The following is an 18,196-nucleotide window of genomic DNA, read 5'->3' as shown; positions in this document are numbered from 1 at the left end:
ACTGTCTTTGTGTGTGTACTGTACTGTTTTCAAGTTCACATACAGTTCACAGGAACTTCTAATTTAAATCCTTTTAGCTTTTTTTCTGCTAAGGATGTCTACCTGCTCCATGGAATAGTTTATTTATTTTTAGCTTATGGGTTTAATGTTTCTGTAAACACCCTGTAATTAGGTTTGTATCTGCTCAGGTCAAAGGAAATCTGATGTCTGTACAACATGATGTGGGAACCCTGGTCTGTGGCTCTGAGGGCTTTAAAAGAAAAATCCTGGCTGGGCAGATTACCTATTTAATTCAAAATATAGACAGACTACAAGATTATCTCTAAAAATATTGGGCATTTCCTGTGTAAACTTCTATTCTGAACACGTACATTTTCTTCATAATTAATGGAGAAAGACTCTTTTTATGTGTATTAGAGTCATCTGTTGTGCCTGTACAGGAATTTTATTTTAAGTAATGACAAGCATAGCCAGATTTCTCTTTGCTGTCTGTGAAGTATATATTGGTATTGAAAAGCTGGTTATCCAACATAAAAGCAAACAGATGTCATTCAAGGTGTCTTAAAGCATTTTGTGGGACTGAGGGGGGATTTTGCTGCATAGGTAGGTGTAGCAAATATTTCACATTTATAAAGATGGTGGGGAAGAATTCATTCTCTTGTAATAACCAGTGAATTACAAGTGACTGAATGAATGTGTGGTCTTTGTTCAAGTATTTGCATTGTTGTGTAGTTGAGAGGAGAGAAGAGCAGCATGGTCTGAACTGCTTGCTTACTCTTATTCTTTCCTTTCTCTTTCCTCTTCCTCAGACACTGGTGTAAAAGATAACATCTATAGGAAACCTCCTATCTACAAACAGCATGGTACAGTCTGCTTTTCCCTCCTGCGGTTTTCTCTACATGGCTTGTAAAGAAGTGCATGTTGATTTCCAGATTATCCTCTGTAGTCTTTGCAGTTTATGTCCCTACAATGTGAAATAGAAAAAGAAAAAAAAATAACAAGAAAATCAAAAAGCATTTTGTATAACACATTGTCCAAGGATTCAGTATGTTCTCTAAAATTGGGCTAATAACTTTAAAGCAGTTTTCTTATTTATGGAAGGATATAAAATACATACATATAGAAGGTTGCTCTCCTATTTTCAGTTAATGCTTGGGCTAGAACAGATTCAGTAGCTGATAAAATCAGCAAGATATGATTGGAAAAACTTTGGTTGAACCAGCACGACCAAGACTGCTCTCTGAGTTTCTAAACAATAAGCAGACAATGTGTGATGTTTTATGCCACTGAGAACTTGGCTTAAGACTCTAGTAAATATAAAAAACAGAAATATAAATCTGTGTTCATCTGTTACTGCTTTTGCTGTACATTTACCTAATCAACATTAATGCAATTTCTATGTTGATGTCAGTACCTTTGTGGTCTCAGTGATGTTTGACAATGGGCCTTAGTTCACGATTCGGGCTTAAAAATACACAATTCCTTTTTCTAAATCAAATTTCATTACTGTTCTTAAAAAAGAAAAGTAGGTATGGATTCTGCTGCATTAGGGCACCTTGAAAGGCACTCAGAAGCAAAGGAAAAAAAAAAGCTTAATGTAAATGTTCCCTCAACAAAAAATAGAATTTTAATCATGATTGCTAAGCTTCTTGGGAATGCATGAGATAAAAAATAAATATCAGAGGTGTTCATCACACTGTAAGCTGCTGCTAATTAACATGTGTCCATTCTCCCATACTTTTGCTTTAACTGGTAACTGATAACTTTCCGTAAATCAAAATTTAGGGAACTTGCATTTGCATCACTGGCTTTATGGTCAGAGCAAGGAAAATATACATATTTTTCTGTTGTGGTTATAGGGGAGTTTAACTGACCTTAAAATATTCAATTAACATTTAGTTTAAGAAACAATGCTTTTATATAGTTATTTTTATACTATCACAGAAAATGACCTTTATTTCTCTTTTGAATTAAGTTCTAGTTTTGATCTGATACAGTAATAGGAGAAAGAAAATTATTGACTGGTGTCTCCCAACTGAGTGAGTCAGCCTGACACCTCTGTTCTTCCTGGTACTTCATTCCAAAGTCACTGCAGATTTCCAGCAAGCAGATTCAGATAACCTCTGAGGTGTGTCTGGGTATGGCTCTGAGCAAAGTCAGACTTACTGATGTTTCCATGCCCCTTAGGTGTCAGTCTTTGCTAGACATTTTCTTCTCACTGTGTCCTAATCTTGGACAAACTAATGTTACCCAAAGGCAAAAAGACACGATGGGTTTGGTTTAGTGCCTGACTTCCTGAAATCTGCCAACCTTAAAGTCTGCTCTCTATTTCCTGCCTGTCTTTAGATGTACAAATCATTTGAGATAACTAATCACGCTGAGAAAAAAAACCAAACCAAACCAAAACTCCTGACAAGGGAAGAAGTTGAATATTACAGTGGTGTTTGGAAAGATCATGAGAAATGCAAAGTTGCAATCATCTGGTGCAAATCAGCATAGCTTCAATGATTCAGAGATCACAATCTAATGATGTGGCTCCAATGTCCCATATACTGGCTGTGTAACAGACTTTTATGTTTACAAACAGGATTCTAAGCAGCAGTTTTGTTTTTTTGCTCCAGACAAGGCATTTTTAATAGTAATTTACTGCCTATTAGATACCCAGAAAATGTCTGGGTTACATCAGTTTTGCACAGTTCTATGGAGTTGTTCCTCATATTCACTGAAGTGAGTGGAGGATTAAATTATCAAGTCATCAGTCTCTATGGGTTAACAAGGATATATGTTTTAGACTTTCTTTTATAGATTACAGATTTTCTGAAAGTTTTTGTTGAAAATACACACTCGTTTTTCTACTCAGGGGTAAAACATAATTTACTGTAAATCAAAAAAACCCAACTCAAACCCACCAAAAAATCAATGAACTTTTCTTTCAAAAAAGACATATATATAGATAAATAAATAAAGTAAAAAAATTTAGCTTTTACCATGAAAGAGCAATCAGCTAAAGAATGAAGGTGAGCAACTGATGAATCAGCTTCTCAAGCTAATGCAACACTGAACTGACATGCTGAACAGGAGCCAGAGAACCTTCCTTTGTTGAAGAGACCAAGTTTGAACAAACAAGAACAAAAATGTTCTTTAAAACAAAAAATTTGAGAAGCTCTTCCAAAACATTTGATTTTAAAAGGTTTCAGTTACAGCAGTGCCCAAGAGTTTAAGTGTAAGCACAGCTTCTGTTTCTATTGTAAACACCCAACTTCAGAATGAAAAAAAGAGATCTAAGAATGGGACATACAAGAGATCAGGCTGGGGTCTTGGTGGAGAAAGCAAAGGGTGTGGGAGCTATATATGGGCTTCTGATTTAGTGAAGGCAAGATTATGATGGGTCGTTGCATTAATGCAGTTTTGTACCATTAAGCTCTCCCCAAACCAACACAGAATGATAAAAATGCAAGTAGCACTCAAATTTTGAAAAGCTAATTGATATGGTGTGAAATTTGGCTCAAAAGCTTTCTCTAAGATTCTGAAGTGTAACTCAATGTTTGGAACAATATGTTGGCATCTAAAAGACAAGGAAAAACACAGGTAATACTTGGGAACTGTCTATTGAATAGCTTTTAGGTTTTCAGCTAGTTTTCAGTTTTTCTTATCAGCAAGTATCACCAATGTTTATTTTGTTAAATACTATTTAAGAGGACAATATAGTCAGAAAAGTGGTTAGTCACAGAATTTTGAATTGAAATAGGAGTTTGATGTGGCCTCTCTTGCAGACTTCATGAAGAGGCAATACCATATTTGTTCCTATCTTCTTTTACCATCATTGCTTAACCTTTCTGGGAACACGGGAGGCCCAGGTGTGCAGACCACAAAATATCTATGTAACCATATGTACCTTCATGGTAATGCAAAAGAATGGGGAAATTACTTGTTCCTGTGTGCACTAACCATATAAATCTGTCCTTTAGTTATGATAAAGGTTTTTTTCCCATCAATCATCACCAAAAGTGGTTTCTTCCTAAAAAGACATTTTCAAAATCTATCAGGAATAGATTGTCTAAAATCACTGTATCCAAAAGGATTACTGTAATAATTTAAAAAAATATTTTAAGTAATTCTTTGAAACAATAGTTCTACACATCAACTTTTCTGTACAGCTCTGGGTTGATGTTTCTGTTTCTGGGTGGGTTTTTTTGGGGCTGGTAGTTTTTATTTCCTGTGGGGGGGGGTTTTCTTTATTTCTTTTTTTACTCTCAAAAATATTTGGAACATAACAACATTCAAAACAGAAGAAGGAAAAGATGTAATCCATTATGGGTTTTTTAATTACCTTAATCTTCCAGCAGCAAGAAGATCAGAAGGGGAGGATGGAAGCTTGGATCAGGACAGTAAGAAGGTAATGATCAGAAAGAACGAAAGAGAGTAGTTTACTGGTCTTTCTTGAAACAACTGCTTTTTAAAACATGTTCATACATAAGGTATTCTTTCATATTACTGTAGTAATCATCACTGCTTTTAGGTCTTTCCAAGAAGATACAAAAAAGCTTGAAATCTGATCCACGGCATTTAGAATCTATATTCTATAGTGAAGAAAGAAATAGGGTTATTGGAATTAAGAGCAATGAGCTCATGGATTTTCACTCAGCCTCACCATATACATTGGTTATCCAGCTAAGCTGCTGGACTTTTACTTAGAATGCTTATTAACATACAAGAAAAATGATAGAGAACATTAATAATAAGAAAATTTCATAGTGCATATTCTAAAATGGGATGCAGCAGACAGCTTGATTAACAGAGGAACTGTCCTCAGCCCAGCTGAAAGTTGGAAGGTTTTGTAGCTGTGGCTTCTAACAGGGAGTCCTATGATACAGTCAGCTCTTATCCTTTGATAAGGAAAGGAACAAGTTGCAGTGAGCATAAATACACAACCAGTTTACCAGGCTTCCCAGGCAGGTAAAGTAGAACTGCATTCAGATCTTAAATCCTGAATCATGTAACAGGCTTTTATCATTTTCAGATAAAGACCAGTTGGCTTATTCTGAAAGGGGATATGGACACCAGAACAAATTCCCCAGATTCAGACACACGGTCCCTGTCTCTTACTGCCAGAAGTGACAGAGAAAACTTCCCAAGGGCACAGGAGGGGACTGCTGGCTACTCCCGTGAGTACTGTGCTGGCTTTCCATAGGCAGGGGGAGAGTACCAGGCAGATGGTTAACTTGCACTAATTACTCCTTGATCCAACCTGTGTTTTGCATATTAGTAGAGCCATTTCTTCTGTACCATGGTCAAACATAAAGAACACTTTTGCTCCCCAGGTTAATTTAGATTAGGCATTTTTTTATTATTTCTCACAGTTATACCTATAAGTCCACAGAGGTCTTCCACATATTTTAGCCACTGAATAATGTGGAATAATGGGAAAATTTTGTCCTAAATACTGGTCTGAAGATCGCATGTCCATTTTTGCTGTCAATACTAAGCCTCATTCTAAATTTTCTTATTCTTATTTTCAGCTGGTTAGGAGGTGAAGGAAATGATCATCAGCATTGAGTCTGAGTTTAACTTTTAGATTAAATCAATGAAAAAAAAAAATCAGGTTAAATAACTTTTAACTGGGCCATTCTCCTCCCTGCCTACCTCACTTTACGCCTTACAGCCATAGCAGGTCATCTGGGGTAAACAAGTTGGGGAAGCAGTTTTCCAAAAGAATGCACCCAGTGCGAGGCATGTCTGGCAGGAGGGCTAGGATGTCAGTCTTTTGGGCATTCTGGTAATGTGATAGCTGGCTCCATCAACTTGTATTAAGGAAATTATGGCTTAGCTATGCAAGGAAGAGGGAAAACAGATGCTACAAAGTCTGTCACAAGGCTGTATCAAGATAAAGAAGAAAAGCTGTTTTGAATCATCAGCCTCACTGGTCTAACCTGAGGGGATTTGGTTCCTTTGTCTTCATCAGACACTGCATAAATGTGCACAAGGTGTGTTGCTGGATTCCCTGTGCAGGGGAAACCAGATCTGACCCCATCACACACATAACATCTGTAGGTCATTGCCCAGAAATGAACATGTAAGCCTTCTAGTGCAGTGTGCATGTTGGGTATATTTGGAAGTGTTCTTGAGTTGATCTGATGCTTTTCTACATATATATTGAGAGTCTAATCCTTGCATGAAGATTTTCTGGAGAAATAGGGAGACATGTGGAACACCAAGAACTATGTTATACAGTAACACCATGAGGTGTGAGGTTTTTTCATGAGAATATTGCTATACCTCTCCCTCTTCTGTTTCAATATTTATTTTATGTTGGGTATTTTTTCATGGGGGGAGTTTTGCGGGGTTTTGTTTTCATTTTGTTTTGTTTTATATTGAGAATGTGGAGCTATTAAAACTAGAAATGTAAAAAATGGTTCACACCTCTTTTAGGGTCAATATCACCTCTGTTAGGGTCAATATCACCTCTGTGTCAATGCAATATAGATTGTGTAGTTAATATTCCATTGCTTTTTATCAGTGTTTCTCATTTCCTCAGAAAGTTGACCATCACCCAATTAATAGCTACAAAGAAATGACATTTAGGAACTTTTATTTTACTGACATGGACAATTTATTTTTCATTCCATTCTTTCTGATTTTATTCAACCATCTGACTGTTTTATTGCCTATGGAAGCCCTAAGTAATTCCTACTCTACTCAGTTTCCCTATTTAGTCTTGTTGTCTGTCACATACCCTATCTGCTGTGGAAGAGTAGCTTCTCTGGCTCTTGCAGTCATGGCTGAGAGCAGCCAGATCTGTAACTCAGCCAATGACATTCAGCCCCATCTCTGTGGTGTAGTCATTAAGCATCACAGAAAAGAAACTTTTCAGATATAGCTTTAGTGTCGAAGTGGATACATTGATACACCTTACATCCACCTGTGTAAATGTGTCTTGTTTCTGTAGGTTTGCATGTTTAATAGCTAATAATTTACCATATTTCATGGTTTTCAGTGTCATGTATTTAGGAAAGCAGACATCTGGCAGGGTGCACAACCCTTGCTGTTCATTTGTCCTTTATGTGCTGAGAGGCAACATCAGAATAATGAGGTTAGGGTGAATGATAGCCTGCAAAAAATAGGAGCTGTAGCCATCCAGATTGTTGTTCAGGTAGTACCTAATTAGAGAGAAAGATTGCTTTATCTTGGCCAGTTACTGCAGAAAATTTGCTGTGATGGCAACTGCTGCAGCTGGATGTGATGAGCACTATGTGGTTGCTGGCTTTTGATATAACATTTTTTCTTAATATTAAAAAAAAAAAAAAGCAAAATAAAAACGTGTTTAACTTTGCAACTAAAGTCATGGGAAGCAGAAGCTAAATGAAATACAGTTCGCACTGGAAACAGCAGGTCTTTTCTTGCCAGCTTTTTAAAAGGGGCTGTTCGGCTGTATTTCCCCTGTTCGGTATTTTCCAGGCTGCCACGCGATGTCGCCGGTGCCTGCGATGCGGCCCCGTCCTGGCAGGGGCGGACGAGGCGAGGGGCCGGGGGAGCAGCTCCTCCGCTCCTACCCGCCAGCGAGAAGTGGGTTTTCGCACTGTGGCCTTTACCTTTTTACCAATTTTTTCCTGATTATTTGATAATACTATTTGGCAATAGAACCAAACCATCCCACCCGTCTCCTCTGCAGCCAAGAGACTGTAAGCTTGAGCTCTGCACTGATGTGCAACACCAGCATCATTTTCCAGGCAGGATGAGAGCTGACAATAGTTGCAGATCCATTTGCTGTGTCTCAAAGATGCTATACACTCTTTGCACTCTGATATCCTGAACATTCAGATAGCAAGCAATGATATCTTTACAGTTTCTAAACTGGAATAGTTAAGCAATCCATCTAGTTCAGTATTCCTCACAATGTCTCTGTATCAGGCATGGAAAACCCTTCAGGGTCAGCAGCAGACATTCTGCTTATAGTTTATACCACTCCTCAAATGATGGCTGATTATGTTTTTTGGAAACATCTCTCCCTTTAATAGATCATCTTCATTTTGCTAGCTTGAATAACTCAAGCTTATCAAGCCTTTCCTGTGAAGAGCTTTCATTGCCCCAGTTATCCTTTAGGCCACCCACTTAAACATTGCAGAACAGGAACAGCACAAAAGATGCAGGTAGGATCTCTTACTGCTACCCCAGAACAAAAGAGATATTTCCATGTCTTATATGTATCAAGCAAGACATCTCCAGCTTTTGCCTTTTTTGTAATTTGTACTTACTTGCTAAGAAGCAAACCAAGGTCATCTTGGGATTGAGCTGTTTATCTAAGCCTGTCACCTTTCCTGTTTTTTCCAAACAATGAACTCTCAGATTAAATCATTGAAGTCCTGGATATTTCTTAGTCCCCAGATGCACGACTTTTTCCATATATTACTTTCAAAACTATCCAATTTTTCTCCCATTTCTATTAATTTAATGCTCAAGGTTATCCCAGTTCTTTATGATGTCCCATTCCTCCTCTGTGTTGTTAGTGCTTTAGAATTTTGTTTCGACTCATTGCTAATTTTGGTGTCCAGATGATTACTGAAAGCATTAGGCAATTTCAACTCAGCCCCAGTCTATGCCGACACTTTTCTCTGTCAGCACTGCACAGTTCTCACTACCCATTTTTTATTTCATTATTTCCTTACTGATTTTATAATTCCTCTGGTAAACTCCATCTTCTCCAGATTTGCATTTAATTCCATGTGTGGCAGCATGGCAGACACTTTAATGATATCACATTAGATGAGATCTAATAAAATTTATGTTTTGCAGAGGTCATAGCTCTTAACAAAGAAGGCTACCAGCAGGTCTGGCACTGTGTCTTTAGCTTATGTCAAACCAATTAAAATCTATATGACTGTAATTGATTTTCTGTTTACTTTGATGTTTCTCCCTAAGTCTGGTGTTGGAAGCAAACTGATGGTTCCTCAGCTTTTTTCCCCTCTTCCGTATAAAAACTATAGTTGCTGTTCTCCAGTGGCAAGAGATATTGGACTTGCTTATCTCTCCCTGTTTAAGTACATGAAGTACTTTGAATTATGTTTCTGTCATGGATGAGATTTATTGGCATACTCTTATTTCCTCCTTGCTCTGTACTCTCCCTTCCATTCCTGAAAACAGGGATGAAGTATTCTCTCATTGTTGAAGCCCTACCTTGGTTTTGTTCCACCTCTGCTGTGTACTGACATAGAATAACTCCCACTGATCCCATTTCTTCTTTCCTTGTTCTCTTTTTATTTGGATAGCTGGAGAACCTTTTGCTATTTAATATAATTTTCAGTGTTTAACTCAGCTTGACTTCTGGCAGTTCTCACTTTATCTCAGCACATCATGAGCTCTTTTCTGATCCATCTTTTGTTTTTTCTTTCTTTATGCTTATTCCTAATTGTCTCCTTAGGATATTTATTAATCCAGTGGGGTCTGGCTTCCCTTCCTGCATCCCCCCTCGGACACATACTGCTAACGTCTTTGACAGAAAGAAACATTGTACATTCAGTTCTTTGAGCTAACTGCCTTCTCTAACTTTTTGCATTAATTTATCAATGTTTCCTGTACTGGAATCAAGAATATTTATTACGGATGTATTTGTTCATCTTCTGCTTAATTTAAATTGATTTAGCTTGTGATTTCTGTAAAGCAAAACCAAAAACTAGTCTGAAACATTTTTTTTGTCCTTTCACTGACAAAAGGAACTTCCAGATTTTCTAACTGACTCTCAGTATTTTAAATAAGTCTCTACGGTTGTTTCATACTGACAGCACACAGTTTCACCACCATATTGTATCCAGTTTGTTAGTGGCAACACCACTTTTGATTATTTTGTGTCTCCTAAAGTTTCTTGAATGTTTGTAATGTTTATATGCCCACTGATTTACTTTATCCATTGCCATGTTATAGTTTATGGGGTTTTTTCCACTAGCAGTAGAAGCAGTAAAGACAGAAAAATCTCTCCTGTTTTGGTTTTTTGTTTGTTTGTTTGTTTTTAATGTAACTAAAATAAAAAATGGCGATACCTTTAATTCCCCCTCTCAAGTCATCCTTTAACACCAAATTGGAGGGCAAGGTTTTCACAAGCTCTCTAATCTTCTTTGCATGTAGATCTGCATAAAGTTTCCATAACATGAGTCCCACAGCTCTCTTCATGTCATGCCTGGTAAAGTGAGTGCATCCTGGTGTGGTGTTATTTATAGACATTGTTACATATCTAGAGAAAAGATGAGCACTACTCAGTTATATTTCATTCTGTTAATATGTGTTCTGTTAATTTGTTATCTTGTGATTGCTTTTTTCTGATTGATTTATTGAATTCCGTGTTTTAGTAGACTGTAAAAGATTTACAAAAAATATAGCTGTATAATGTGTCTTTTACAGGATTTCCATATTCCAAATCTGCTTCTCTGCCTGGCTATGGCAAAAACGGCTTACACCAGGTAGGCACACATCTCAATGCATTCTCTGGGAAATACTGTGTCAGAAATAGGCATCTTAGTAACTAGGTGAAAATCTACTCAGTAATAATATTTCAAAAGTGTTGGCTGCCAGCCCTGTCTGACAAATTCTTACCCAGTGGGGATTGCAGTTTGTCTGTCTGCAAGAGGAAGAAAGACTTGGGCTTCCCTTTTCCTTTGTGTGTGTCATGAGCATTAGGAATCTTGCTTCTCCTCCACAAACAAATGAAGGTCCCAAATGCACAGGCTGCACATATTAATATATCACAGTATAGCTTAATAGAACCCCTTGATAGAAGGGGTTAGGCCTATAATTATGCAAGCAAAGATCTTAGGGCAAAGGTTGAGTAAGCCCACATAATTTTTTGAGCCATATGTTCTGTTTTTTTTCAGTGTGTATGTGTGTATATACAGATATGTATGTATATGTACATGTGTATACATATACGTGTATGTATATACACAAACGGGAATACAGAGAGAATGTCAGACAGCAATCTAGAGAGCAAAAAGTGCAACTAAATTATTATCAGCTCAGATTAGGTGTTTTAATCCTTTATTATAATTTTTGCAAGTCATGAGGAAAAAGGCATCTTTGACATTGTAGTGTCTCTTTCTCTCTGGCATCCAGCATTATGGGTTCTCAGTTCAAGGCTTACATTTTTAGGTACAAATTCATTACCATTGGTAGTGACAACTTGACCATACATGAATGTACCTGTGCTTATATTTGGAAGATTGATTTGTGTCTAAATTGCATTCAGGGAACCTCATTCAAATTCCATCCCTTCTCTAAAGGAAGATCTGACAAACTGCAAAAGTACGTGAGCAGGATTAAACATCCTCAGTGATGAATCAAAGTGCAGGACAATGGAAGGAGTTACAAGAAACCCATTGTCAGAAAGTAGCTAAACTAATTTTTAGATAGCTACTGCGAATGTCTATCCCTTTGAGTTGATATTACAAGACTTATTATGCCTGCATTGCTGCAATACCTGATTGTCTGAATACCCATCTGAAGGAACTGGTGTCACTGTGACATGATAAAATGAGATTTAGGGATGGGTCTAGATAAACTTGCCCCCACTTAGGAGTCAGCAGTTTTTTTCTGACTTTTCAGAATAACTGTTACTGAAGAGAGTGAGGGACCAGCTTATGTTCAGCTACTGCTCTCTTGAGGGACTAAAGCTGTCAGAAGGCTCCACACAGATAAGGCCATCAGCAGTGGAGTTGGCTGTGTTTGCAGGCTGCAGCCATGCAATGTACTATGAAAGCAGGAGATGGCAGCATTTGTCCCACTGAAATTGTCTGACTTTACAGCATATAACTGTAGAAAAGTTGAAAGGGTTGGTCATGGTCAAACCATTGAGGCCAAAATTCTTCTCAAAATGAATGGCCTCTGTTTGGATTGCAGTTTTATAGCTGCTTTTGTGGTTTGTTATTCTTAATCTGTCATCCTAGTGCTGCATAACAAAAATAATCTAAAAACAAACAGTAAGGAGTTATGGAGGTTATTGAATGTAGCTATGCACACCATTGATACCCTAGCAGGCAAAAATGGGACTTGGGTGAAAAAAAGATATATAATAGTGCTTTTCTGATATCCTGTGATGTCTGTCATCATTACATCTGCTAGCAAATAAAAAAAGGCATCAGTTCAGACAAAGCTATGGCACATACACACAGCTCTCTTTGGCACCAGCAGTGTGAAGCACAAAGTGGAATGAGACAGATTGCAATGCAGCCTAAGTGATCTGGTCTGCTGTGATGTCTGCACCAAGATGTCTGCAATTTCAGTCTAACCTTAGTACCAGGTCTTCAATTAAGGGTGGCTGTAGTTTTCTTACACCCACCTCATTGAAAGCTGCAAGGAAAAAGAGCTGAAAAAGTTACAAGAACCTAGGGCTGAGGTGGGTTGATATGATCCTGCACTTACCTCTCTGAGCGACACCCAACCTTCAGCTTGTTCTGGTTTGTGGGTGTTAATGATGTAGGCAGCCAACTGCACTTGCAGTGCCTCTCAGGACCCAGGCACTCACTTGATGCTCCATCTTCTACAGGCAGATCCCCATCCCTGGGATTGGAGATGGAAGGGAGTTGTGAGCACTGGGGATGCCAGCTCGCAGCAATTAGGTCAAGTTCAAATGAGACTTTATTCTTTCTCTCTCTCCCAAGGATCTTTGTTTTGTTTGTGTGGTACCAGCTGGTTTTCCTTTTTCTTTCAACAATGGTTTTTCTCAACAATGTGGTTTTGTGGTCCATTTTGATGCTACATTGATTTCTCTTTCAGCCTGAAAATATGGGCCAATATGAAACAGACCAGGAGGCGAGCTGGGGAATGAAAGGTACCTTGCAATATCATTTCACATTTTCTTTCTTGAGGATGTTTGTTAACATATCACCATAAGGGTTACTATTCTGAGATCTTCCCATAGTTCACATAGTAATGACTAGAACAGAGACCCATCTCAGTGTAATGAATCTTCTTTTTACCTAGCCAAACATAAAAGGCCTGGCTAAAGTCACACATCAGCAGGTGATGCAGCCAATCCCAGTCAGTTCTGGTATCCTCAATAAGTGCCACAGCCTCTGTGACTATGGTCTCATATCAAAGAGATGAAGAAATTTAAAATAATCACTCCTCCAAGATACTAAATTGAAAACCAAAGTCCATTGTTCTACTTGTGCTGTGATGTAGTTTGAATGTACAGAATTAAAAAAGCAGAATTTATTTGCATTCATCTTTTTTATTGCAGCTTAAGTGGAATGTGAACTTAATATGGAACTTGAACTGGATATTCCAAAAGTGCTGAGCTAAATTTAGGAACATGCATCTACTCATGGGGAAGAGTTTTCTTTCCAGGACATTTAATCTCATTTAAAAAATCTTACTATAATGCTCCACTTCGTGCTTCTGTGATACAAATCTTTGTCTCTGTGTTTAAATAGTTCGAAGTACAGATTTTGAAAAGTGAGACTTACAAACTGCAAGAAAGCATATGAGAACATACTGGCTATCCTTATTGCATTTAATCATCGATGTGAATGAATGACCTTGTGGTATTCATATCATATGTAGTTATATGCTGACCTAACTAGAGTATTCTTCTGCTAGTTTAGATCCAGGAATCCTCGTCACCACACCCTCTAAGTAGGTTTCTTCACTGCTGTGACTGTGGTCAGCCCAATTGCAGGATGTTGGTATCTTGGAACATTGTATTAAATCAATGAGTTTTATGTATTTTACCAAACAAACACCTCTGTAATAATCCATATATTTTAACTGATTTCAGTAAAGAACAATAAGAGCAGGACTTTTACATGAGAGGTGACTTCACTATGCACAAAAGCCTCCACTAAAAATAAATTTCCAATTTTGCCAGACATACATGATGTGTAACCCAATGGCATCAGGAAATGGATTTTCTGTAATAAGCCTTTGATCTCAAGGACTATTGCTTCAGTAATAGACAGTGTTATAGGCTTTCAGAGCACAGGGGTCAAATGCTTACTATGCTTGCGTTATCCAACAACTGTTGAGAAGAGGGAAATGAAGTAGCATAACAGATTGCTTATGTACCTAAATGTTCATTACAGTGATGCCAAGAAAAGCCTAAAAATTCTAAACTGTGAACCTGTTCTCCTTCTTTTGCAGAATACAAGGTAAGAAGGGCTTTTCCAGCACTGGAAGAACAATCAGATTCAGCACTTCCTAGCAAGGTTACATGTGTTCCTTTTTTAATTTTACTTTGTTAATTTTTATCCCAGTGAAATATTTATCAAATCAGGATGCAAGTATGTACCTTTTCAATTAGTACTTTCCACACACTATCATTTCCATGCATCAGAATCTGATTTGGCTGGAGTTCATATCCTCTTGTCTTTTTAACAGATTTATCCTTATGAAACACTTATTGTAACAAACCGAGTTCGTGTGAAATTGCCTAAGGATGTGGACAGGACCAGGTTGGAGGTAGGAATGATATTTACTTGATGTCCTTGCAAATCTTTGTCTTGTTTATTTACCATCTTAGCTATTTCTGTGCCCAAGTAATAGCAATGAAAGAAGAGAGGAATAACATTAAATTTTATTTAAAAACACCAGCGTGTAGGCAATTTAACTTAAAAAGAACAGCCCCAAACCTGCCACATGTCTGACCAAATGGTGTTTTACAAAAATCCTGATTAGTTTCAGAAGATTATACAGGATATTGAAAGTCAGAATGGGCCAGGTAGAAAGTTTTGTGGTTTTTTTTTAAATTCCTATTAAAAAAACTGTCCTAGAATAACATGAGTATTCTAAAATATATGGACCTATGTTTCTGGTCTGTTATCTTATAGGGCCTCCCAATTGCCTATGTGACCCATGATCACTGTTCAATAGATTTGCTGTGGTATCCACCTCTCTCAAAGAGTAGTGGTAAAAGCTGGAGAAATGCAGTTATGATTTATCATAAGTGAAAGCTTTATTTCTAAAAGCCAAATCCTGAAGCTGATGTTCAGGCAAGATTCATGAGGTTCATTTTTATTGACTGAGTTATGACAGTACTGAATAAAGACTCACCTTAATTATTAAACTAATGTATCTTTGTATGAATCCCTATTGAAGAGAAGAGATAGCTGAAGAAAAATTATGTGATTAAAAATATTGAACCTTTGGGAAAATTTATATTTACATAAATATATTATATTTTTACCTTGATAATGTGACAAGAGAAACTTTAATCTTAAAGCAAAAAAGAAAAACTATGGGGTAACAAAGTTCCTCATTAAAGACTGAGGTTTAAAAAAAAATGTACTTACCAAATTTTTCTATAGGTATTATGTTTTGGCAAACTGTATATGTTATTAAATACTACAATGGCCTTGTTATTTGGCTACCCAGTGAGGAGTATTGATTTGATTGTAAGGAAAATAGAGCCTCAAACATGTGCTGGTCTAAGCCTGGAGGATAGCAAGGCATGGCAGCAATACCAAAAAGCATCGTGAGTCCAGAAAAAGGAGAAGGGTGTGGGAAGGTTATTCATCTGGACACATCTTAATAAAGGCTTCTTTTATACAAATATATATATATATATATATATATATATGTGTGTGTTAAAGAACAGAATCTTTGTTTAAACACATCAGGCTGGTCTGAATGGCAAATGGAACTCCATGTTGCTTTTTGAAGACAAGATAGAGTTTGCTTTGCATGGTTCATGCCAGTCCTGGCTGCCAGGATCCATCACTTATACTCTGTCCTCACCTGGGATCAGTCTGCTTAACATTGGGATTACTCAGGCTGCCTCCCAGCAAGTGCAGCTCAGTGCCTGATGGCTGGAGGAGCCCAACCAATTCCGAGTGCTCCCAGAGCTTGGCAAATAGAACAAAAAACAGAATCTGCTTCAAACCTGCAGCAGGAAGGTGATAAGAGGAGCAGGCTGACCCTGCTGATTGCTGCACTATATTAAACATGTGCAGCTGCAGGAAGGACTCCTTTGGAAACTGTTTTATATTTTTTACGGATTGGTAGGTTTTTTTAATAATTAAATTAGCAGTGTTTTAATAGGATTGTAACTACTGGAAAAACAGAGGCAGCAGCTCATCTACACATTCAAAACATATGCAGAGTTGAGTGATAGGCACAAACTCTTCCCTTCTCTGCTCACCTCTTCTCCTCTTCCCCATTCTGTCCTTCTGCACTGCAAAATTGATGGAAATAAGTAGCTTTGCAGTTTATCAATATTTTCTCTTGTGGTAGAAGAAGGCAATCATTGTAACTTGGTTGCTGACTGCATTCAGATTTCAGGGTTGGCCAAGACCCAAGGAGAAGCCGAAGACTGTGGGTTTATAGGTTTGCCCAGGAACAGACCAGGATTAGACACACCACACACCTCCCATCTGTCATTAGAGAGTTTTGCATACTTACTAGAGACTTTTGCATATTTTTGTATCTTTAAACTTTTGGGGGCAACCCTCAGAATACTGAAAGTGTATCTAAGGTTAGATTTCAACTTCCCTTGAGTTCAGTTTCACATTTGCTGGAGCCTATAACTTGATGCTCACAGATCTTGAGGAGGCAAGGGCTCCCTCCAAGCAGAATGGGATGCTGGTTGATCTTCTGTTTTCATCCCACAACCAGTGTCACTCCTGAAATGGCTGGATTGTGCCTACAGAAATGGTGAAGGTGGTAGCACTACTAAGCCTATGGTCTCATCCAAACTGTAAAGTAATTTGTCTTGGAAAATCTGTTAAGAAATGATCTAATATTCCAGTTTTGTGACACTCAGTTGGTCTCTGTGCTGCTAATCAGCAGCAGCTCCTGGGTGTTTTGGCTGCAGAGAGGCTGACAGTGGTGCCAGTGAAAGAAGACCTTGAATCCTTGTGATCTGTATGAACTATCAAAACTGAAAGCAATCTCACGACACTCAGTACCATTAGAATGTCTCACATGTGACATTTCTGATTTCCTGGTCTCTCCAGGTAACTAAATCCACATGAGCTAGATTTATTTAAGAGCCCTCTTGCAAGTTGATTTCAAGCAGGGTCTTGAATTTGTGGTGCACTTCGATCCAGCAAAGATGCCATGGAAAATGATATAATGTTGTTTGTCTCTGATTCTCTCCTCCAAGAGGAATCTCCTCTGTTGAGTGTTCCTGTTATGAAAAATGCGCTCAAGTAAATGGTATTAGCTTCTTGGGTCAGATTAAGGGAGGCTGCAAAGAAGGGCTCAGCAAATGGTCAAAGACCACAGGAGGGTGGGGTTTTACTGGGTGGTGGTTTTTTCCTAACTTTTCTCCCATTGTGAGTATTTTTTAGCTTATCTGTTGTGTAAGAAATACATTTTAAGGATTATAAAAAATATTTTCTTGTAATGATGAATATTTTCCTAGGCCCAGGGGATATCTAGAGATTAGGAAGGTTCAACTGGTAATAAATTCAAATATCAGGAATTCTTTCTTCAAAAGTACACATATTTAAGTGTAGAAGCACTGGGCATGTTTTTGTTTGCTTGTTCTAACTTAGTAGTGAGGCAGAAGTAGCCCAGTTTCTTGTGCTCCTCCGGGAGATGTTTCTGCCAACAGTGAACTAATACATGCAACATTCAGAACTAGTTGTAACACGAAACTTGCTGATTTTAAAATACATTATTGGCAGAGACTTTTGAATGAATAGCCTGGATCTTTGTTTAATATAAACTTATTAGAAATGTGAAGAATTTGCACTAGATAAGGATTTGGACCAGGAATTCTTTTAGAAGTTTCTCTCTCTACCCCAGTGCTGTTTATTCTAGCAGTAGATGAATGAGGAGCACTCCTGTGAGCTATTCTAATGAGAAATGGTGAAGAGAAAGTTAATTCAGATAATGTTCTTGCCGACAAGGATGAACGAGCAGGAGGATAACATGAAACTTGGGGCAGCCTTGGCTGCCATGACCATGAAATGGCAGAATTCAGGGTCCTTAGGGTAAGAAGAAGCTCCCTACACTTGTGGGGAACAGCAGACTCTGAACTCTTCATGGATCTGCCTGGCAGGATGCAAGGAGAAAAAGCCCTGGAGGGGAGAGGTAGGCCCATTCCAATCTCCTGAAGTTCAGTAAGAGTAATTGCAAGGTTCTGTGCCTGGGTTAGAGAAATCCTAAGCATAAGTAGAGCTTGGGCAGAGAATGGATTGAGAACAACCCTGAGAAAAAGGACTTCAGGGTGCTGGTTGCTGAGAACAACATATGCTTGCAGCTCCAAATGTTA

The 18,196-nt window shown here is 38.0% G+C and overlaps 1 protein-coding gene across 4 annotated transcripts in view; it reads left to right on the top strand.

The window, feature by feature from the left end:
• Window positions 1-18,196, top strand: part of ABLIM2 (actin binding LIM protein family member 2) — a 98,770-nt gene that overhangs the window by 69,626 nt on the left and 10,948 nt on the right. Inside the window, exons 14-20 of one of the 4 annotated variants that reach the window (XM_030450644.1) lie at window positions 810-863; window positions 4,347-4,396; window positions 5,021-5,165; window positions 10,390-10,448; window positions 12,757-12,811; window positions 14,122-14,186; window positions 14,359-14,439. In XM_030450644.1, coding sequence (XP_030306504.1) covers window positions 810-863; window positions 4,347-4,396; window positions 5,021-5,165; window positions 10,390-10,448; window positions 12,757-12,811; window positions 14,122-14,186; window positions 14,359-14,439 — 509 coding nt within the window. Of the gene's footprint in view, window positions 1-809; window positions 864-4,343; window positions 4,397-5,020; window positions 5,166-10,389; window positions 10,449-12,756; window positions 12,812-14,121; window positions 14,187-14,358; window positions 14,440-18,196 lie in introns of all 4 variants that reach the window. The other 3 variants (XM_030450645.1, XM_030450643.1, XM_030450646.1) reach the window with 3 other exon arrangements.

The sequence above is a fragment of the Calypte anna genome, chromosome 4B (assembly GCF_003957555.1).
Source record: "Calypte anna isolate BGI_N300 chromosome 4B, bCalAnn1_v1.p, whole genome shotgun sequence".
Taxonomy (NCBI): Eukaryota; Metazoa; Chordata; class Aves; order Apodiformes; family Trochilidae; genus Calypte; species Calypte anna.
Note: the sequence above shows the minus strand (reverse complement) of the source record. Positions and strands in the feature narration are given on the sequence as shown.